The 23,549-nt window shown below is 44.0% G+C and overlaps 2 protein-coding genes across 3 annotated transcripts in view; one reads left to right on the plus strand and one right to left on the minus strand.

Annotated features, from left to right (window-relative positions):
- Positions 1–201: 201 nt before the first annotated feature.
- LOC311160250 (uncharacterized protein) lies at positions 202–5,339 on the minus strand (the record flags this gene model as incomplete). The annotated part of the gene is made up of 2 exons (XM_084216877.1): positions 202–330; positions 4,755–5,339. 2 exons carry the CDS (start codon positions 5,337–5,339, stop codon positions 274–276), a joined length of 642 nt encoding a protein of 213 aa, XP_084073003.1. The 3' UTR covers positions 202–273.
- Positions 5,285–23,549, plus strand: part of USP7 (ubiquitin specific peptidase 7) — a 67,782-nt gene continuing 49,517 nt past the window's right edge. For both annotated transcript variants that reach the window (XM_084216876.1, XM_084216875.1), the window contains exon 1: positions 5,285–5,419. In XM_084216876.1, coding sequence (XP_084073002.1) covers positions 5,338–5,419 — 82 coding nt within the window. In that variant the 5' untranslated portion in view covers positions 5,285–5,337. The remainder of the gene's footprint in view (positions 5,420–23,549) is intronic.

The following is a 23,549-nucleotide window of genomic DNA, read 5'->3' on the forward strand; positions in this document are numbered from 1 at the left end:
ATATTGTTTGTGGGATCAAAGAGAAATCATCAAACCAAAGATCACTGTATTGAGAACATCCCTGAAAATGCTGTAATTATGTATTTTACCCTAGTTTTCTGAGGAAACAAATCTTAGGTTATTGCACTGTCTGCCTGTCCATCAGTCTCAAAAAAAACCACCAATCAGTAAAGGGGCAATAAACTGAACTTGGAAATACCTGCATACTTTGTGGAAATTGCTGGCACATTAAAGAACCATGGAATTATTGCAGCTTGGAGCAACTTTCAGAGGTCACTGAGTCCAGCCCTTGCTCAGAGAAAGACTGGGGTTACTCGGAGCCATTTGCCCCTGGAAAGAAAAGCCATAAAAGACTGAGGTTATTGCAGGATATTGAGTGCTACAAAATGTAGAAAATACATTTACAGGGCATGAAACTCCATCCATCCCACTACTTGTGGAACAAGTTGCTATAGCTAAATCCATACACTGCAGTCAAACAAATAACCTAGTTTTCCCAGCTTGTTTTGAACCTTTAACAGCATTTTATGGCTTTTGCCTGTTGGCTTACTGTCTCATGCGCTACAGGAGGCTTGTGATTTTCTTTCCCCACACTCAGCTTGAAGATGTTTGCAAGAGCCACTGATCACCTGCTTCAGCTGGAAAGTCTCTGGTTTGCAGTTATGTTGATCTAGAGCACCTGGGACAATGGATATGATTCTTTGGGTCCCTAAATAAAGGTTCCTTTTACTCTTTCCAGGTACAAAGCAACCCAGGCAGCGGGACAAAGCATTAGAAGTACCTGAGCAACGGAATGGGGGAGGGGGCTTCTGGCCACCATGAGATAATTCAAACTACTTTTATCACTGTGGCAGCAAGTGTCTGATTGTGCATATGTGAGATGGAGAAGAAAAACTAAGACTAAGTGGGGCACACTCAGTGGCATGAGCGTGTGTCAGCGCCTGCTGACACAGAGGCACGTCTGCATTAATGGATATTCATCCACAAACATAGCAGAATAAGCTGCACAAGCAGCAACCCCAGTTCTGCTGGTTTAGTGCATCTGTATTAAGGGTGTGCGCTGGTGTAATTGCCCTTCTGTCATTAAATGGCTATACATCTTCTTAATTACAGACACGGCCACCTGCACACATCATGCAGCACCATCCGTGGCGCTGGAAATGAGCTCTGCACTGGCCAGGAGAGGCCATCTCTAGGCTGGAGCCAGGGCAGCAAGTGGAGCCAAGTGGGAAGCAAGATTTCCTGCAGCAGGGAGGAAACAAGCAGGCTGGCAGAAACTCGCCTGGTCTGCCTGATTCTGCTATGGGACACAGGATGGGCTGAGCACCCTCCTCCTTTCCTCCAGTTTTCTGCAGTTCCCTCCCACAGTTTTCCAAGCCGTGGCCATCAGGCCCTGCTGAAGATGGGGGTACCCCAGAGCAGGACAGGATGAACCTCTGGCTCTGCCACGGTCAGGGTCTCTCTCCTGGAGGGCAGAGGCACAGGGAGACATGGGGCTCCCTCTGGGTCCTGAAGGCTCAGCCGGGCACACAGACATGGGCTTGTGAGCGTTTTAAAAATAAACAGCCCGACTTGGGTTTATTTTTACATTTCAGGGAGGCTGGGGAGCAGGTCAGCCTCCCAAAACAAAGCCCATCTCTTCAATGGCATTTTGAAGAGGCTAGCACCTCTAAGTCCATCTCATTAGGATGACTAATGGGGAGGGAATGTGGAGAGGCTGCAGCCAGCCCCAGCGCTCCTGACCCGGGCACACACAGGGGATCCCCTTTGCCTGCTGCCCCATGCCTGGATGGGAGAGATGAAATCCTGTGCTCAGGTGCAGCTTCCAGTGCTCAGCAGGGGCACCAGGCCAAGAGGAACAGAGCTGGGAGACAGGATAGAGGCCAAACTTTAGAGAAGATTCTGTTAGTGGGTGTAAGAAACGAAAGGAAGGAGTGAAAAATCAAGGACAAGAATGAAAGGAATTGATGCCTAGACTCTAATCACAGTGTTTCTGCCAATGGTATTTAGTTTAAGTATCACTAAGCCATGTGAGAGATTTGCCCAACTTTCCTGCACAAGGAATTTGCCATCAGAACTACAGTGGACAGGAGTCACTGGAGGATGTGGTGTGCAGTGCAGAAACAGATTTGTAAGAAAATAGGAGGCATTTCTGGATCAGGTGGATGAGTAAGTGATTTGGAATCAGTGCTGGAATGGAGGCAGGGTGAAGTGCTGGCAGCATTGACATGGTCAGGTGGTTGTACAAAGGTGACCATCCTTTCCTTCAAAGGACAGAGCCTTCGTGTCCTGTGCTGGAGAGCAGAAAATTTCAGGAGGGAGTGCTGAAGGGTCAGGAACATTCAGCAGATGTATTATTCATGCATTTAGGACAAAATGTTAGCATATGTTGAGATCTGGACTTCACCTTAGGCTCAACAGTTAGTAAGATTTCTATTTCCTGCTTAGAAACAATCAAATCACACTGCTACAATCACTGGCTGATGGTATAAAATGCCTATTTAATTATTTCATAAATGCATTTAATATTACTATATACTCAAAATTTATTCCCTCTTAAATATAAATACTTGAATTGATTCTTAATAGAATTTTGCTATTTTTGCACAATATAAATGACACATTTTCATATGTCTTTCCAAAACATTTTAAGGTACTTTAGACCTTATTGTAGCTGGACTCGCAAAAGATAAAGTTGACTTAAATTAGGAATATACAGTCAAGTGCTGGATTTTGATATTTTGCTTTCACAAACTGATGATGTATTGTTCCCACAAGCAGCTAATGACAGGAAAATTCCTGCCTCTCTCTTCAATACTACATTTTACACTTCTCCACAGTAAAGCATTTGTACAGATGAATTTGCACAATTTTTACTCCCCTAAAACAGTAGGATTTTTGGAACATTATTTCAACAATTTTGGAAAATTATCTACCTTAGAAGAACCAAAGCTCAGAAGAGTTTTTGCATACAAAATTATGATTTTAAGGCTTATGATAACATCAGCCCACAGTTAATTTTAGGGACTCATTCTTGCCCACAAGCCCAGTATCCATGGCTGAGAAATCAAATAACCTGTAGCCACCTTCCAGTTGTGACATACTGGTTCATCCTGTATTGGGGATCACTTGGAAGGGATGAGTTTAAACCTGTGTATGATTTAGGAGGTTGGAATGGAAGTTGTTAGGAAAGAGTAATTGTTCTGAGAGGTAATTATAGGGAAAGACTGGCAGTGGGGAATTCAAAGTTTAGGACATGACGAGACGAAAGATACGTGCATCAATCTCTGTCTGAACATCTGTCCTAATCTCCCTCTTTTGCTGACACCGTGTAAACCCAGATTTGGCAGATTTGTCATGTTTTTACCTAGTTCAATACCAACAAATAATTTCCAGATCTGTAATTAATTTTCCTTTAAAAAGCTTTTGAAAATTCAGAGGAACAGGGAAAATCAGAATATACTTTTCAAGAAGCAAACTATCAAATTAAGTGCTTGTAAAACCTGATCCTCCCACTACTATACTCATCTTCACTTATTTTTCCATTTTCTAGACCTGGAACTTACTTCTTAAGGCAGGGCTTCACACACCACAGTTGGAAATTATTTTCCTCCCCTGCCCACCCCTGTAGATTCCTGTGCTGCTGAGAAGCCAGACATGTTGAATTTTTCCCTCAGATTGGTTTTGCTTTGCTCATTTTATAAACTAGAAAAACAAGTAATTTTAAAAAATTTATTTAACTACTTGCAGGCAGACCAGCACTGTCTGCTTAGGTACATTTTCAGTCCCTTCAGTAGTCCCAGTTTTGCATGTTCTGAGTCCTTCCTCAGCCTATCTTGCTGCCTGTTTCCCAGGATCCTGAAGTAAACACTGGACTGTTTAATGGAACTCTGCCTTCCAACTACACTTTTCATCCTTAAATGAAGTTGCTTCCTTCATTGCTCTAACCGCAGCCTGGACCAACCAGATATTATTTATTCACTCGCACTCCTGCCTTCTCCATCCATCCTGGGAAAACAGACAGGTCTCTTCCCTGGGAGCCACTACATCCTCCGGACAAGGCCCATGAAAAAACAGTGGCATGCAGGCGAGGAAAGGTCTTGTTTACAGCAGATTTTCCCCTTCCCACACACGACACAAACCCGTCCTTTACCCGCCGGCCCATGCCGCACCAGCGGCACTGGCTGCATGCCGAGGACGGGCCGAGCCCCGCGCAAGGCCCACCCCGGCCCAGAGCCCCCGGCCCGGCCAGCCCCGGCTCCGGCTGCAGCCCCGTGCTGGGCAGGCTCCGCCATGAGCCCCGCACAGTCACACACCCGCGGGCCCGGGCGCAAGAGGCGACGGAGCCCACGGGGCCCCGCCGGAGCCCCGCGGGTCCCGCGCGAGGCGGCCGGTGTCGGTGCGCGGCCGTGCGGGGCTCCCTCCGCTCCCCGCCCGGGCCCGCACGGCGAGCACGGGGCGCAGCCCCCGCCAGCCAGAGCCGGGGCGAGCAGCGGGGTCTCCGCCCGGCGCAGCGGCCGCGAAGGGCCCGGCGGGCAGCACAGAGCCGCGGCCGCATCGCTCCCCGCGCAGGTGGCAGCGGCCCTGCGGGGAGGCCGCGGCGGCAGCGGCGCCCGGCCCATATCCCCGCCCCTCCGGCCTCCTGGGGCGGCGGCGGCGGCCGCGGCGCTGTTCCCTCCCTCTCTCGCTCGCTCCCTCCCTCCCCGGCTGCGGGCTGTTCCCCCTCATGCGGATGTGACATTTCACGGCGTTACCGCAGCCGCCATTTTGAGGCACAGAGCGCTGGCGGCGGCGGAGCGGCAGCAGCGCGCCGGGGCTCGGGCGACGGGGGCGGCCCGCGGGCCGGGAGCGGCGAGCCGGGCGTCGGCCAGCGGCGGTGCCGGGGCGCCGGGGGGGGCGGGAGGGCACGGCAGGGGCCCCGCGGCGCCTCCCCGACTTCGCAGCGCCGCGGACACCTCGCCGGGGGAAGGGGAAGCGCCGGGCGCCGCCGGGCCCTGACTCCGGGTCTCCCGTCCCCCCCTCCCGGTCCCCTCCCCTCCGGCCCCCGGGGAAGCCGCCGCCCCCGGCCGGACCCTCCTCCCAGCCCCTTTTCCCCGACCGGGTGCCGCCGCCGAGATTGGGCGAATAGCGAGTAAATACGTGCGCGTCTCGCTGCCTCCGCCGGCGCCCCGCTCCCTACTCGGCGGAGCCCCGCCGCAGCCCCCCGAGCCGGGCGCCCAGTCCCGGCCGCTGCCGAGGCCCCGCCGCTCCTCCGCCCCTTCCCCTCCCGACACAGGCCCGCAGCCCCCCGCGGGAAAGGCCCAGCCCGCCGCCGCCGAGCCCCAGCCCCAGCCCGACATGAACCACCATCAGCAGCAGCAGCAGCACCAGAAGCCCGGGGAGCAGCAGCTGAGCGAGCCCGAGGACATGGAGATGGAAGGTAAAGTCAGCCAGGGCCCGCGCCCTCAACTCCGCGGAGAGTTTCCCCCTCGCCCCTCTGCCCCGCTCCCGGGGCTCCCCAACCGCCGCGTCCCCTCGGGGATCCTGGGCCGCTCTCCGCGGTAAACACGCTCTGCCCGGGCCGCTCCTGCTGGCCCCGGCACCTCCGGGGCGCGGGGAGCGCTGCTCGGCGGGGCTGCGGGGGGACGCCGGGGAAAGTTGCGGTGCGCGGCCGGGGGGGAGACGGCCCGGGGGGCTCCGCAGGAATTTGCACCGCGGGAGGGGGAGGGCGCGGGGGAAGCGCCGCTACAAAAGGATCCCCGCGCCCCCGGACCCTCGGAGCCTCCCGCCGGGCGTGGGGCGAGCCGGGGGGCACGGGGGGTCCGGTCAAAGTAGTTGCCGCGATTCCGGGGCTGGGTTTTGCCTGGGGCGGGAGAAGGGGACGCGGCTGTCGCGGGGCGGGCGGGGGGCTGCAGCCCTGCCCTGCCCGGCCGCTCATTGTATGCAGGCAGCTACGCTGCTCGCCATTTTTAATTAACCCTCCTCCGAGGGTTATTTACAGAACCCGCTGCCGGCCGGGCCTGCGCGGGTCGGCGGGCAGCGCTGGCCATGTGTAGCGCCTGCACAGCCCGCGGCCCGCATCCTGCACCGTCATGCAGTTGCGCTGGTTCCATAAAGGAGGCACTACGTTTGCATGTTCCCTACCCCCGTCCGGTGTAGTCTCCAGTGGTGCCTTTAGCGGGGCCTTTTTTTTTTTTTTTCTTTCTCTTTTTTGCATGGTGGTGTTGTTTTTACACGCCCTCCCCTCCTCGGAACAACACCTTCCATCTGAATTCAACGCTGTAAAATTATTTTGGGCAAACGTACGGCGGTGTTTGGTTCCCAAAGGAAGGACGGCCACAGTGAGCTAGCTACTTGTACCGATTGACTTGGAGGTCAAAATCACCAACTACCTAAATATCGTTTAGAACGCCTAGCTGTGAAGATGACAATTCTCATACTGCTGTTTTAGTCAAGACTGACATAAATACCCACTAGCACAAGATCTTTTGCTTGAAAACGGGACAATCGCCTTAGCACATGTACCTTTCTGCTAAATAACGACCACTGAAATTGGGAGGAGTGAAGGTGTTTCAGTGGAAGTTTGTCACAGTGACTGTGAGATTACATTTCAATATTAGAAGGTCATTACATAAAACCTGGCTTTTTAAAACATAGGTGTCTGTTTCATACAATAATGGCTACAACTTATTTACTATCTAAGTTACTCTTCAGTTCTCTTTTAGTAAAATCTCCAGAGTGATGTTTCTATACAATTGGACAAATACTTAAAAGGAGTTGATTCAAAATATACCTCCTGTTTGTATACATACAAGTATTAGTGTCTTGTGGCTTACAGTTTCTAGGAGATTGACAGTCACTAGTAATCTGCATTTTCTCAGTGTCATTTTTAAGTCCTTTAGAATATTGACTGTATTTACTGTGTTTATTTTTAATTTTGCTGGCTGGATGCTCTGCCATGCTGGGCTCTCTGTGACATGCTGGACATTTTTATGCAGTTTAAGGGTGTCCTGAACTTCTCTGGATTGCACCCCTTCTGCCACGGGGAATACAGGAGTCCAAAATACATGCAGAAATCACTGATGGTTGTGAAAATCATGCTGAGGACCACTTCCATTGGAGGAAAGAGTCTCGGCACATGTCAGCATGGTGACACTAAGAATACATCATTGTCTCAGAAATCTATTTGTAATCTATTAGACCACACACAGCTGATTCCAACTGATGTGACAAACTTGGTAATTTTTGAGACTTTACTATCCATTTATATAAAAACAAAACCAGAAAAGTTTAGCCTGTGGAGGTTTTTTCCCCATACTTGATTTTTCTTAGAGAAACATGTTAATTTTACTGGACTGCAGAGATCAGTTTATTGCTAACTTTTATTAAAAGTTGACATCATAGGTATATAATAATTTAATGTGTAAAACAATGTTTGTCATCTTAATATATGGGTGTTAGTGCTTTCTTTAGAGATGTTTTCAAGCAGTGAGGAAAAGGCTTAATAACATGTAGTTAGCTTAATTTTAACATGCACAGAGCAGTATTGGATGCCATTCTTCAGTGAGTGATCACATTAGATTTAGGAGGCATGTGAAGAATGCACAGTGGAAAATTGCACATCTTGATTTGAAATTACTTGGAGGTTTGCTTAGTCTGTGTACAGCTACACTAGATGAACAATTTTTAAAGAGTGAAATAACAATTTTAGATGTAGTAATCAAAGCGTGGAATTAAACTCTTCAGGGTTGAATCAGATATGATATTTTGAGTGTTTGCTCTCATGTCCCTATTTTTTCCTCTCCCCTTTCTTTTATGACTAATTTACTCTTCCTTGATGACCTTATGGACACTCTGTGTAAGTGAAAATACTACTGGACAGGGCTTTTGGACTTCTCAAGGGATGAAGACATTTGCTTTAGAAAGGAAACTTAATCTCTGCATGAGGGAGGAAAGCAGCAGTGCCAGCCACGGTAAGGGCCAGGTACACACTCAGCAGCACCAGGGGGATGGATGCAGCCTCACCTGCTTGCAGTACTGCCTGCAATGCTGTGTGTCACCTGTCACCCCCTGTGTATTCAGTCCTGTTACCCATGGGTGTCAGTAATCAGCTTTAGCCTTGCTGGGGCTAGGCAGTAGTGATATGTGGACTGAGAAACTTCACATTTCAGAGCTCAGTGGGGGTTTTGTCCCTCTAGCTGAAGGCAGCTACTCCCAAAGCTGAGGGGACACTTGGACAGCACAGTGTTTGCTGCTTCTGGCTGTCCCCTCATGTGACACACCAGCAGTTGGGCTACTGCACCTCCCTGGGTCTATTACAAACATAAAGTGAGGGGTTAAGATGCAGTTCAGGTTGTTAATTGAGTTCACCTTGCAGTCCCTTTTAGTGCTGTGTGAATGTGGTGAGGGCATTGGGGCAGGAGGGGACAAACAAGAAGGGCAGCTTGAGGTAGTGCAGGTGCTGGCAGTTACCTGGCCAAATTCTGTCACTGGTCCTGCATTCTGTGTGCACCCCTCATTTATTCCCTTCTGCACAAGAGCATGTGATTCTGGCTGCCTTTGGGCCGAAACAGAGTGGGAGTGTGCAGATGAGCCGTTGGTGCCTGGGTGTTAGATAAATTAACAGTTTGGGGTGGTGATTAGTAAATTATCCTGTGGAAATTTTGAAGAGTTTATTTGTATGCTAAATAAATTTAGTGGAAGAAATAAATGATAGTTTTTTCTGTACTGTAAGTAGGGTGTGTAGTTTGCTTTATCATGCAAAGAATTAGGTCTCTAGCGTTGCTAGTGAGTTGCTCTATAAAGTGTAATTGAATCCAAGTCTGATACTTTATATATGCTTCCTCTGTAACATCTTTTCACAAATGCCTGAGCTTCAAAGAACTCGGCTTAATACAAATCTACAGTTACATGTTGCATAGAGTTCTTTCATGAAAAGTCTCATTTGCAGCTTAATAACTGTAAGTTTCCCTTGTTTATAATTTGAATCTGTTTTTTTTTGTAGGTTCAGCCTCTGCCCATAGTTCCGTAGGTACGTGTGTTTCTCATTAGGGAAGTTTCTTTCCTGAAGTAGCCAGTGCAGGCTTAGCAACACAGTGTCACAGGCAGGGAACATGCAGTGACTGGTAGTTCAGGTTGTACACTTGTGTTCTGTCCTTGTGTCAGCTCTGCAGCTTCTCAGGCAATGCCATCTTTTAAGTTTCCCCTTCGTTTGGAGAATTTAAAATTGAGACTTGAATTGCAGGCGAAATGATGCAACATATGTACAAAAAAAAAACGGGAAAAACCCAAAATGTCTGTGTGTATGTGAAGTTTAAAATCACACTATTTTGTTGTTTCTATGCAGCTGAAAGTTTGTGCTCCTTGCTCATTCCTGTTTTGCTCATTACTGACAGAATTTGCTAGATTTCAGACCCACTGTGGAATACTGGTCTCAAATACTTCACTTACTTTTGCCTGACTTCTGAATGCTTGCTTCCCTCTCATATTTTGTCCTCATTAGTATTCTCAATTCCTGGCAATTTAATATCATTTGCATACATAACCCAGTGTTCACTTCTTTTTCTGCTTGCTTCTACGCCTTCCTCCTGCAGGCCCATATCCCTTTTTTTCCCTGTGTTCCTTTGCTGTCTTCTATGTTGCCTTTAGCCAGGTGGTGATAAAATGGGGCTGTGTATTTGAGAGGAGAATATGCAGACTAATTATACAGCTGTAGGTATCTGCTTGTTTATGTGTGCTTCTTGCCCCTTCCCCTCTCCAGCGTTTTCCATGAAAGAGATGATGGTCAAGCGAGTGAATATAAAAATGCTGATGCAGTGGACAACGAGCAAAATTAGGTTAATTCTGGGGTTATACCTAGAGCAAAGAACCAGGCCTGGCCTCTTACTTGCAATAATGATTGTGTTTGGTAGCTCTGGAAACAGCTTGCTTAGCCTTGAGAGAAGATGTGGATTGGATCGTTCTCAAGTAGCCTCTTCATGCCAACCAGGAGAACAGCCTTGGTGGCTTCTGAAGAGTACAAGCTATGTCTGGAGTTCCTTCTGTGCATCCTCCATAAATCTCCTCTGTGGGTTCTCAGTAAGTTGTCAGATTTAGTAAACTTTCTGGGAAGAAGTGGAAATAGTGGAATAGTGGAAAATGTGTGCAAGCTGCAGAGGGAAGTGCAGGTCCCACACTCCTCAGGATGAGCTGTGTATCTCAGACTTCCTTACAGCACTCCAGTTGTTCCATGCTGTTGACTGAATTCAGAAGTGGTGAAAACTGCTCCCTGTTGTTCCTAGGGAGTTAAACAAAGTAAAGTAGCAAGCTGTCGAGTTGTGTGAGGAGAAGCAATAAAAGCCCAAACTACTTTTAAAAAGCAGGTGAAGATAGTTGTTTAAAACTAACTGAATCACTTTCATTGCTGCAAAGTAATTTATCACAAGAAAATCTAAACAGTGCATCCAGCCTGTAGCAGTTAAACCAGTTTAGCCAGTACATCTTGCATGACATCATTTGATATTTGGGGTAAGGGTGAAAGTGAACTGGTTTAAAGCTTGTGAAGCATCCAATTCTTCTTGAATGATAATAAATTTAAAATAGGGCATTGTTTGCTTTGAGGTGCCTCAGATCAGTTGCTTTAGTTTGACTTTGTATCTTGGGGCTGTAGGGCTTAGGGCTGTGGATTGTGAAGGAGTAAAATACTGGATGGCTTCCAATACAAGTTATTAGTAATCCATAGCAAGTATGCTTTTTCCCCTGAAATGCATATGTGTACTAATGTATTCAAAATCTGCTACATACTGATTTGACATTACCAGCAACAGGGTTAACAGTTATTAAAAAGTGTTCTGACAAGTAGAAGGGGGGCTGGAGATGGGCTATCTTATTTGTCAGGTTATTAATATATAGTGTTGTTTCCTGAAACATTTCCATTGGTCACTCTAATGTATTTTGCTGCAGTGGTGATAGCATTTTAATTTCATATAGTAGCAAAAAGATTGAAAGTGCACCTAATCAGTGGCAATGGCTGTAGCATAATCTGTGCATATTGTTGCAGGCTTAGACTGCAACATTTTAACATTTCTGCTAATTATTTATATTTCATCTTGCCTTGCTGATTGTAGTAAAACTATTTCTATAAGTTTAGAAACATTGAATAGGGTTTTTGTGACTTGCCAGCAAAATGAAGAATGGTCAGCTTGGAAATAGTGTCTTATTCTGACTTTGATTTGCCTAGATTCTCTAGAAGGCTGAGATTTTCTCCACTAGAAATAATTAGGCTTCTGGAAATTAGTAGATGGATTTTGTGTGACTATTTCCAGTTTGGGGAAGACACTGTTACTCTTACTGTAGTGTCTAAGAATCTTGGGGATTCTCTTCAATACTTAAAAATACATTTGAAAACTGTTTTATATTGGACTTGATGTGATCTAGATTATCACAGTTTGATTGTCCAGTATAACAGCATGGGCATATTTGGTAGGCAAAATGTATTAAAAATATGGAGATTAAGTGATAAATTTTGAGAAAATTTAAATTCTATGCTGTAATCAATACAGCATAGCTCAGTTAGTGTTTTTAATTGTTGTTTGGCAGCTGTTTGAAACATTACCAAAATAAGTAATTCTTGACCCATATAACAGTGAAGATTTAAACAAAACCATCATGCTCTGTAGCATCAAATGTCTTAGGAGAACAGGATGTTCACTGTCTGCAAACCTGAGTTCTCCCTGACTGCAGCTGTAAAGTGAGCTCCAGAGTGATGCCACTCAGAGAAGGTGTGCCAGGAGCATCCTACTTAACTTTTCTTGCATATGTGCTGGTGTGTGGATCTAGACAGTCTTCCAGGTGTCCTGAGCACCATCAGTTTCTCTGCAGCAGAACCAGCCCCTCAGCTGGCACTCCAAAGCATATTGCAAGCCAGAGGAAGATGATGTGGATAGTGAGCTGGGATGTCGTACGAGGAGAAAGTTCAAAATAGATTTTTTTTTTAGCAGTACTGCAGTATTTTGGAGCCTAGGAGAGGTGATGAGTTTTTTGAATATAGTCACATCTCTTTGATATGAAACATAAAATTGCTGGAAAACAGAACTTGGAGCTTTATATGTTGCGTGTTAAGTGGTTTAATGCATTCCAGTAGAACTTGATTTAAATGCAGGAATCTGTGAAAATTATTAAGGTCACTTTTCATAATTTCCCTTTTCCTAGTGTAAATAGCAAAGGATGTGTAGGAGTATCATTGGTGTTCACTGAGCTCTAATCTTGATCATCTGATGATTTCACAAGGTGCAATGTAAGGATGTTTTTAAGAGTATGGCATCTCCAGCTGTGCATGTGTGTTTTGGTAAAGGTCTAAGGACTGTTCTGGTTTAGGTTCTAAATGTGATCTTCCCTAGGACAACAATTTCTGCCATGTTTGAAAAAAGGAGTGGTTCTGTATTTCCACAACAGAGATTTTCTTCCCCATGCATTTCAGTGAGTTTTCTAATATTCCTGATACTGTTCAGCAGAACTTTGGTGGAGATTTTGATGAAGTGTGAGAGTCCATTAAAACTTGGTGATGGTTTTAAACTGCAAATACGACTTAGGAGGTTAATGTTCTTTCTGCTAAATAGATCAGACATTAGTGGTGTAAATTAATTTCGTAAAATGCCTAGACAGTGAATTAAAAATGTACAGATGTTACATCTATCTTTAGTAGATAAGGTAATAAATGATATTATTTATTTTAATATATAACACTTAAGAAGGGAGAAATTACATTTTTAAGTAGAGAAACAGATTTCTCAATATGCAACCAACACATTGTTGTGGGAGGAAGCCACCCTGTCCAGGCACTGGGGCAGCTGTGCCACCCCCTCTTGTTGCTCCTGTGTGCAGCAGAGGAGGTGCTTTGAAGTTGCCCATGTTCTGCAGTTCTCCCACTGTGCTGGACATGCTTGTGGCAATGGCAGAGACGTGTATACCAGCAATGTTGTGTTCCAGTGTGCAGGTGTTAGGGTCTAAAGGTGGCCACCCTGTGCCTGGGATCTGTGTTTCTGTTCATTGCTGTTTTGCCTATCAGCTGTGATAAGGGACCATTATGGATCCGGTCCTACCAGACTGCCTCAGCCCCCTGCATGACTGCTTTTTAGCAGTATGCTGCTTTTGGAGAGTAACTTGTTGCATTTTTTAGTCTTGTCAGTCTCTGATTGCTGGAAAAGAGTGAAGAGATTAGGAAATGTTTGGGGAGTGAACATTTTCTTTTATTTCTATTATTTTTTTCCTTCCCCTCCCACCTGAAAATGCATATTGTCTTAGTCAAGGTGGAATTCTGAATCCTGGTACAGGGCCATAGTGATTTCTGCATCATCTTTAGTTGTTTTCAAGACCTGAGATCACTTCATTTGGAGGTGGGGCAGAACTTAGATTCTCCCTTCCTACTCTCAAATCCAGACAGTTCTCTTGATGCAGCTGCCTCTTTGCTGCTCAGTAGTTGTGAAATGTGTCTCAGTTACTTATCACCAGATATTTCAGGTAACTGCAATCAGGTAACAATTTTTAGGTGCAAGTTTTCCTTCAGAGAGTATCTTAATTCTTCCTGTTGGATAAATGATTAATTTGCTTCTGTTACAGATGGAGCTGACTGGACATTCACACGCTGCTGTGTGGGGGTACAGGCTTCATTCAGGTCCTAAGACAGTGTGAGGTGTACTTGTTGTAAAAGGAAATTTGCTTAAGTAGAGTCTGTGTGAACCTTTTATTTTTCATTAAATCAAGCTAAGGATTAGTTAGATTTCCTTCTCCCTTGGGAATAGCAAGGAACTGACCTCTTCTAAAGAATTTTTCACCTGGTTAAGTGTTAGTTGCTTAATAATATTAAGGGATGAACCTAATTCTAGAGAACAGGAGAAACTATTAGAAGTTGAACACAGAGATAACTCAAATGTGTCTGTATATGATATGAATTAAATAGTGGGTCACAAGGCACATGCAAAACTCTCCCTGCTAATAGCAATTAGAGTGGTGGTATTTCAGTTTTCATCTGCTTTCCTCTCATTCTTCCTGTGTGGCTTTCACCGCCTCTGTTTCAGTCTGACTGCTTCAAATATTCTTGCACTCTGCATCAAAAAAACAGTCCCCTTGAAAACTAATATAACGCTTTGTAGTATTTCTGTCATGCCACAAAGGTAACCATAAGCTTAAGTGTTGGGGTTTTTTTCTTTTTTTTTTTTTTCTTCCTAAAAGTGTCCTTATGGCTGAAGAATTAAGAATAAGTAGCAGTAAAATCAACTCCAAATCTGCCAGAACTAAAAACTGACTAATAATTTCTTTTAAAAGTAGTTAGTTCAGAAAACTTAACCACAGAATTTTATAATAATTGGTTTTTTCCCTCAAATATGGAACTGCTTCAGTTCCATATTGATTTTAAAGTATTTCCTTATCTGCAGCAGATTTGTCTTGTTTTTTCAACTTACTTTGTTAATCAGGCTCATGCTTTGACCTAGTACCTGTGCCCTGGAGTGTATTACCCAAAGCAGGAGAGAGGGCTGCTGTGGGAAGGATGTGGTCCTGACTCAAAAGGATTCTTGTGGCTTCCCTCTGAAGGAGGGAAAGCTGTGCAGCTCCTTTGCTTATCAGCAGAGCTCTGCTGGGGAAACCCTCTTGATTTTGATAATAGCACTAATTAATGGGAAAGTAATTAGAAAGTTGCACAAGAATGGATCTCGTTGTGCCTGTGTCAGTTGCCTGTTGATAAGCCGTGGCTGCTGTGTCCCCTGTGCTGGGCTGGAGATCAGGAGTCAGACCCAGGGGTTCTTCAGTCCCTGCAGCTGAGCAGGGGCTGAGCTGGCTCTGGGGCATGTTGGAGTGTGGAGGTGGGACTGTTGGCATTGCAACTGAAGAAGGGTGTGTGCAGCCTCAGCATCTGTCTTCAGGCTTTTCAACTCGGGATAAAAACACTTCAGCTTTATTGGTCAGTGACCTCTCTTGCTGGATTAAGAAAACATTCCAACTAATTCTAAAAGACCTTTGAGCATCCTGCAGTTACAATGAACTGAGTGCAGTGTGAGCCCATGCCTCAAGTGGTTCTCCTCAGTATGTTTATCTGTTTGTTGTCTTTCAGATCATACATACCCCAGCAGTGTTTGTGTAAATCTCTATTTCAGCTAATAATTAAGATGAATAAAAATTTAGATACTTTATGCCACCTTTTAAGAACAAAACTGAGGTCAGTTCCAAGAATAGTATGTGATTGCTTGAAGTAAGGCTTACTCAAGATCTGAACATGAGCCATGGGAGCCTTACTTATCCTAATGTGTAAACACTTGCTTTTGCTGCTGAAGTTGTACCAGTAGCACTGAATTCAACACACACTGCATCTTGAAGGCCCATTTTGTTCAAGATTATTATTTTTGTCACCTGGCTTTTGTTTAAATTAGCCCAGCAGAAGCCCACTTAGCAGGTGTGTGTGCTTGACCTCTGTGGAGCCAGAGGCTTCAAACATCTCCCCCACCCAAGGAGTCTCTTGGCTGGTACAGTGTCAGGTGGCTGTTCAGCAGTCCAGCTGAGAATAATGCCTGCAAGAAAGAGGAACTTAATCCAAAATTGAGCACAAGCTGCACACAAGGTCCTTGATTTTGGTCTGGGCACCAAGACTTCATGATATCAGATGACTTAAACATGCTGCTGAGAGACAGGGGAAGAGTTGTCTAATTCACTGCAGCGTGTCTACAGAGAAGAGGTTGTCTTCTGGAGCAGGGTTTTTGACCTCTGTGCTTTCCTTTTGCCTCCTTGCTCATAAGGAGATGAATGAAGAGATCTGAATTTAAAATAACTTCCTTATTTTGTGTTTATTTTTAACCTAGTTCAGTTCACTGGTCTGCTTTATTGTTTGGCCCCACAGACAAGTGGGTCAACTGTACTGGAGAGGCAGGAGCTCTTAAGCCATTAATGGCTTCTAGAATTTGTTTTACAAACTTATCCAAGACCCTTTATCAGGCACCTGGGCCTGTCTCCCCCAAGAAATGTGTTGCAGGGCTGTAGCAAAGTTCCAAAGGTATAAAATACAAGTTTACAGAGCTCTTGGTGCAGACACATGGTTTTACCATTATAAAAGTTGAATGTTGTTCAGATGCAAACCACTTCTGGGGAAGAAGTTGTTCCTCTTACAGGTCTGCTTTTGCATGTTTTTAATTTCTTTTACTTTTTTTTTTTTTTCCCCCACATGGGTATTCCTTGTCACTTAATACAGTTTCTTGCATTTTCCAGCTTGGAGATATATCTGAAGGGTCTTCAGTTTTTTCACCTGTACAAAGTGGGCTACTATTTTCTGATTCAAGTACATATTAAAATGTTAAACAGTAACCTAATTTAAATTATAAATTAAATTATTATCTAAATGTATTTGTGGGGGTTTTAGTCTCCAAGTTGTCTTTTTGTGTGGGATGAAAATTTCCAGTTTGCATTCAGACCTGGAGTTGGTGTTTACTGCAGCTGTTTGATCAGCCAAGGTTTCTGGCCAGTGTAATGGTACTAATTTAAACAGAAGACACCGATTTCTGGAAGATGGTTGGATAATAAAGGTTTTTAGCAAGTGTGTTAGAAGCAGAGAGTTTCAGAGTTAACCTGCTTCCTGATCTGGAAAGTTTGCAGAAGAAGATGCGTGAAATTTCTGTCATTTTGAATTCAGCTTAAAGTGTGCCTATTGCTATTAGCATCACATTCACAGGTTAGACCTAAGAAGGTAAAAGTGGCTCAGAACTGATGAGCTTAATGCTAGACAGGGTCTAGTTAGCATAGCTGGAGCAAAATGTTGGCAGAGATTACCTGGGCTAATGCTAATTTTTGATCTCTCATTTTTAATATACCTTGAAATGCACATTAACCACTTCAGATGCATGCTTTATTAAATCAAAGGACGGGTGTACAATAGAAGTATTTAACTTTTTGGCAGCATACAGTTTTGTAAACAGATATTTGTGTTTTCTGGAGTAAGAAATTTTTAAAGTAAGTGGAGTTGTTGAGCAATTATGGTTGATTTCTCCCCTAAATATGCACTGTTGCCTTCTGTGAGAAGCTAGGGTTAAACCCTTGGTGTTGTAAACCTACTGCTGGTAGCGTGCAATTTGATTTCTACATCATGCTCAGAAATTTGAGGGGGAGGGGTTAATAATTTGGTAACTTGCTTCTGCAGTGGGGTTGTACTGCAGCCCATAGCAGTCCTGTTCCTGACAGTGCTTCCTTCCTGGGGAGCCATCTCCCAGCTGGGGACTTGTTGGGATGACTGCTGCTCTGTGCCCCTGTGTTTCCCAGGTGAGGGTGCACCAAAGGTAGAGGAAGGGCTGCCTTGGGAGGAGAAGCTTTGAAAAGATGTAACTGCTTCCAAAAGAAAAGCTGTGCCTACCTCCTGGTCCAGTTCAGAAGGGCACCTGGAGAAGGGGGCAGCTGGGAAGAGTGCCTTGTTCTTGGCTGCAGCCTGGTCTAGGTGCTCCTTGGGTCTGAGCAGAGGAGAGGCTGCAGGGATACCTGCTCCTCTTTCCTGCTGCCACAGAGAAAGAAGATGGTGTGTTAGCTGCCTGCCAGGCAGGGAGTGCTGCCAGCACTCTGCTCACATAGAATTTTTAGTGGTATATATGTTCACTTCAGAAGTTCAGCTTATATTCATAAGATAGCTGAAGATAGCTGTATACTTGGCTGTGTTGAGTGGCCTTAATTTTTCTGGGAGCTGGAATGCTTTCCTCACCACAGTGTTTTTCTTTCCCATGTTGATTCACTCACCAAGATCTGTAAGTCCTGTAGTGGTTAAATGTATGCAGCTACCTCCTTGATCTGCAGGGAAACTTCTACTGTCTCTGTAATCTTCAGCAGTATCAAAAGCTATTTTAAGGTGCTGTTTTAATGGTAGTCCATCACCTGAATATAGCTGAATAATTTGATTTATGGCCTCCCCAGATGCCTTAATCTCTTTCTGTGTTGTAAGATTTGAGGGAAAATACAAATTACTGTAGATATGTCACTTGTAGTGGTGAGAAATACCTTCTCCTTTCCAGCTCTTCGAGATGTGTTTTTTCAAGAAACGATAAATGAAAGGATTACAGTTAAGTTGTTGGAGCTATATTGAAGTGCTTGTTACCATTTTAAAGAGTTTATGGAGCCCCAGTGAGATAGCAGGAGCCAGCAGTGACAGGAACAGCTCTTGTGTGCACATTATGTACCTGACATCTCTGTGCATCATGTACCTGCTGAGGTTTTCACTCATCCTCTCTGTATTTCTGAACAAAACTCAAAAACTGAAACCCCTTAATGCCCTAGAGCTGCTACTTTCCTTTCTGTTTCCCCCTGAAGATAAAGCATTATGGAGGTTATGGAGCTTTGTAAGCACAGAGTCTGATTGTTGGATATTGAGAAACTGTATTGCTGGCACTTGGATTGCTGATCCTGTTCAAGATCTGGCCAGACCAAGTACATTAGTATATGAAATAAAAGGCAGGGTCATTCCTTTGATCTCAGATATTTATGTAAATCAAGTATTGCAATAATAGTGCCAGTAATACTAAAATAATGCTAAATTCTATAAATAATTTCAATACTGCTGTTTCTGATTTAGTCCTCACAGAACAGAAACTGTGAAAGCTGTATCTTGTTAAGCCAATCTGATTGCATAGTTGTTAAAAGTGATAACAAAAATCTCATGGAAATTCTGCAAGTCCAGCAGACTTTTCTTCTAAAAAAAAAGGTCATAGTTGTTGCTGGAACAGCAGTTGTAACATGCAGTTAATGCAGTGCAGGCAGTGCTGTTGTGTAGCAGGAGTTTGTCACTCCATGCTGGTTCTTAACCTCAGCTGCAGAGGGATGCCAGGATTCTGATGGAGCACTTAGGACCAGTGTCTTGAGTTTGTCTGCATGTTTGCAAATGATGCATTTATTGGTAGATGTGGAATAATCTTTCCTCTTCCCCAGTAGCTGGAGCTCAGCATTCAAGTGGAGTTTCCCTGTACAGCTCAGCAGGGAGAGTTCAGCATTGTTCCTGAGAAGGAAGCTTGCAGGGATTGGGAGTGTGGTCAGACTTCAGGGGTGCTGGGTTATATTAAGGCAGAGAATAAGCATTATTTGCATTGAAATCCTTACATTTGTAGCTTTTCTGTTTGCTTGAGAAATTCTTGGAGTTGATTGCTAATAGGATTTGCAGAAAATAATGAAAATACTCTTCCCCCCAATTATAAACCCAAATTTGGCTGTGAACACTTGCATGTGTTAGGAATCATGGCAATAGCAAAAGTTAAAACCAGATGCCCCTAAGTTAATTGAAAGGTGTTTCTCTTTGTTCAGGGGTCATTTATTCTGTGTCAGCACTTTGAAGTAAATATTTTAATTTTCAAAGAAGAGAAAGTGTCATTTGCAGTGTTTTGAACACTGAAGGAGCACCTTTTATCTTTCATTGTGCAGAAGGAGCACCTTTTTATCTTTCATTGTGCAGCCCAGCAGTAGTGGATGTGGTATTTTCCTGTGTGTGCAGCCTGGTCCTTGGGGTGCATTTCCTCTCCTGTAATTCAGCTGCAAGTGGCTTAAATCCCAGGGCCCTGCCTTAAGGAGGGCAGGATGGGGAGATCCTACAGCTTAATAGAAGTTTTCTGATAAAATCCCAGAGATCTCTAGCATCCCATGAGATCTCTAGCATCCCACAGATTATCATCTAGATGTTTAGTGAAATGTTTTGTTTACCCAGATTGTCCAATTCAAAGTGAGCCAGAGATGTACTCACCCTGTCCTCTTGTCTGTGTTTCTCTCTTTTTGGTCTTGTGGGGTTTGTTTGATCTTAAAACTTCTTGAAAATGCATCAATAATAAAACATCCGCAGGGACATTAAAATACCTGAACTTGGCCATATGAATGAACAGTGTATATTTATTTTAACATTTTTATGGTCAAAGGATGTAATGGGGGGGAAAAGGTACGTCTCCTAGGTAAAAATCTAGACAATTGTGTTGTGTCTGATGGGGTTTATGAACAAGCTTAAACAGGTAAAGACTCTCCTGTTACATGTGCACAGATAAATTTCCTGTTGTGTAGCTTGGCTGTTTGAAGTATGCCAGTGTTGTGTTACACCCAGATAAACACAGCACTGCCACTTGTAGCCACCTGGCTTCTGTAGGGAAAATAACTGAATATTCTTTGAAAAGGTTGCTTTGGTTCTTTTGCTGGTCTGAGAGCTGTGTCCCGGAGAGCAGCTTCTCCTCCCTGATAACCTCCAGCAAAATAGCCACTAAAGTAACCATTCTCTTTTCAATCCCTGTCTATTTTATCTTCTCCTTTTTTAAAATTGTCTTTTATATCTAATCTTCTTATTCTTTATTGCAAAGGCACAGTGCGTCTCTTCCTTTCTTTCAGAGAAAAAGTTTCCCCCTCCGGAAGGGATAACAGTTGCAGTTAAATTATTACTGTCTCAGTAATTCTTAAATCCTGCTCTAATTCTGATTTTGACCAGTAACATCTGGAGCTTGTTTGAGGTTTGGGTCAGACCTGACTGCAATGGCATTTAAATTGGAGCTCTCTGCTTCAATTCAGTTAGTTTATTGAATAAAAAAAATTAGTCACTTTTCAGTGGAAAAACTTGCAAATAATGCACATTAATTGCAGATATTTTTTTTTTTATATGTAATTCTGTTTCTTCAGCAAGATCTCTTGCATCAAGTCCCCTCTTCTTCTGAAAGAAGGAGCATCGTTATGGTTTCTTAATTGAATTTTTTTGGTGAAAAAGGTCTGGAGCTATGGAAGTGCCAGGAATTACATACTAGACAGTTTGTGGTGTACCTCTGTGTTTGGGTTTATTTTTCTCTTCTCCCCTGTGATCCACTGCCATGCACTATCCCGTGCTCACACCCCTCCAAGGAAAACTGTTCACAGTTTTAAAGTAATTGAAAAGTAGTCCAGGAAAAAGAGGGGCAATGAGGATCCAGTAGTGGGGAGGACTGACCAAAAACAATCTGCTTTTGTATGCTCCAAAGATATATTCCAAATAGTGAGAGCATTTGTGGGGTGAGAGTTGTAGCAGGAAATGTGAATGGAGCAGAAGTGTGGGTAGTGAGGGTTTCTGTCCCAGCTGTGTGTGAGGTTGTAGTGGCTAATGATGACACAGACCACAAAACACTGCATTATTAAGAGAGAAAAATTCAGGGTGTGGAGTAAACTTAAGGGACTTTGTGTTGTCCTGAGACAAAGGAAGAATCATTCATCATCAACGGAATAAGGAATTTGAGATACAGCTTAATTCAGTGATGGTGTTTATACCAGCTTCTAGCCAGAGGCGAAGCAGGAAGGCAGTAATTAATTTTGGAAGTCCTCAAAGTTTGCTTCAGATGAGTGGCACTAGCAGTGGAGTGAAAATAGAAGTAGTTGGGAAGATTTGCCAGAAAGAATAGAGCATTGAGATTGGGAGTGTGTTTCTGGAATTGGGGTGATCTGCAAAGCGTAAGAAAGGTGTAATTCACGGCGTGACACGCAGTAGCCAACTGTCCTAAAATGTGTTTTCAAGTCTGTTTTGTCGTCTTTATGTTCTAAGAATAGTTGACCAGAAAGCTATTGAAATACTGTCTGAGGATTTGGCTCATAAAACAAAAAATAAATGCAGTATGTAGTAAGAAAGTAAATATGCAACAAACATGTGAGCAGTGAAATACAATTTCCTCTTCAGAATGTATTTCTGATGAAATTGTGCTAATTATAATTGCTGCCACATGTGAAGTAACTTGGTTTTCCAAAGAAAAAGGAGAAGAATTTTGACCAACTTGTTCTGTCTCTCTTTACAAGGGAAAACTAATTTGGGTGATTATTTGGGATGGTGACACATCAGGATATTACTGAGGGCACTAAAATATCCAAGAGCCACACCATGTACAATAAACTCCATCAGAAGCATCATTATCCCTCCACTCCTGCCATTTAGTTGCTCTTTAAAATGAAATGAAAATAAAATTACATAGGTGTGAGCTCTTCCTTCTTGAAGGCATCTCTCAAATTTCTGTTTCTGAAATAGTTGTTTGCATAAACCGTGTAGTTTTGAAGTTTGCAGCTGCAAACTTCAAATGTTACTGTATGAGGTACAGGGTTCAAGTAGCTCTGTCTGTGATGAGGTTCTAAAGATTGCTGGTTTAGAGGTGTTCCAGTGAATATCAGTAGCTTCTTCTTTATTCTTGTTTGTATTACAAGTTGCTCAGTTTTGCAGATCTGAATTTGGCTGTTCACAGCTAATGTGCCTGTGGAGTACACAGCAGTTTCTTTGCCTCGTGGATTTCAGTGTGTTTGTGTTAGGATTTGGAAAAGCAAGTTAGCCTCAAAATCTGTATATGACTGGGTCTGTATGCTGTTTTCTCTAGCATACAGAGTATAACTTCATTCCTGATTGTGATTGCTTAACTAATAGGCCTGGGGAAGCAGGGGCTTGGTTCTGAGGTCCCATGGCAGCCTGTTTGGCACCAGAACAGCTGGTTGGCTATTTAACACTGAATAGTTAAACAGGAAAAGCTTTCTCAGTCGCTTAAAAGTTTTCTTTTGTTTTCAGTAAGAAAAGAATGCGACTTAAAATTGCTGACAAAGAAAAAGTGATAAAATTGTCAGTGGAGTGCTTAACTGAGGATTATAAAGTTCCTGTTCTGCATTCTTTTAAGAATTCCATGGTAAATAGTGGAGACTGACACCCAAGATTCCATACAAAACAGTTTTTCAGCTGTGTTATTTGTTTGAGGAAAGTTGTTCTCCATGTAGGCAGTATTAAATAATTAACACTGTTTAGTGCTAATTTTGGTGTCTGCTAACATTTGGATGTTTTCAGTACAGTAACTTTCATCTTCAAAGCAGTGAAGTGAAGCTGATCTTCAGAACATTTTACAACAATAATCAGCTCTTTCTTAGAGCCTAAGTAATAATTTTCTTCCAATAACACTTGGGGGTAGAAAGGTTTCTCTCAGAATGGAAAGGGAAAATAAAGGTTAAATCTTAGTTAAAACGAATGCTGAAGAAAGTGTAAACTGCTTTGGGATTTAATGGTTCTGTGTTAGAGACTGAGGAAAACTCTTGAATCAATGCTCTGTTAAGGCTTCTAAAATTGTTTTAATGATTGCTAGTGTTCATGCTACAAAGTAGAAGAAAGCAGCCACATGGCAGATGATTCAGTAGATTAAGGCTGGCCAGAAATTTAATGGTTGGGGTTTTTTGGGAGTGTCTAGACCCCAAAAATCTTCATGGAGACTCCAGTCAAAACGGGGACAGTGATTGAGGGAAGGGGATTTCCAAATGGGAGCAGGCTGGGGTAAACCACCCCACAGTCTCTGCTCCCTGGGGCACTAGCCCTGAGCACGTTTTGTGTTCAAGGCAGGGACATCACCAAATCTCCCATCCCAGCTGGGCACCCCTTCCATGCCCAGTCATTCTGTGTTTGTCCTCTTCTGTCAGGGGAGCTTTTGTAGGATGTGGCACAGCACTAACAGGCGAGGCTGGAAAATTGAGCTTGTTAAGGGGCAGCCTCAAAAGCTCCTGGGAAACGTGTCTTTTAGGAATTTGGGAAACAAGGGGAGAATAGAGCTCTGAAATCTATGTTTTAGAGAATAAGAAGG

The sequence above is a fragment of the Fringilla coelebs genome (genome assembly GCF_963513975.1).
Source record: "Fringilla coelebs genome assembly, chromosome: 16".
Classification (NCBI taxonomy): Eukaryota; Metazoa; Chordata; class Aves; order Passeriformes; family Fringillidae; genus Fringilla; species Fringilla coelebs.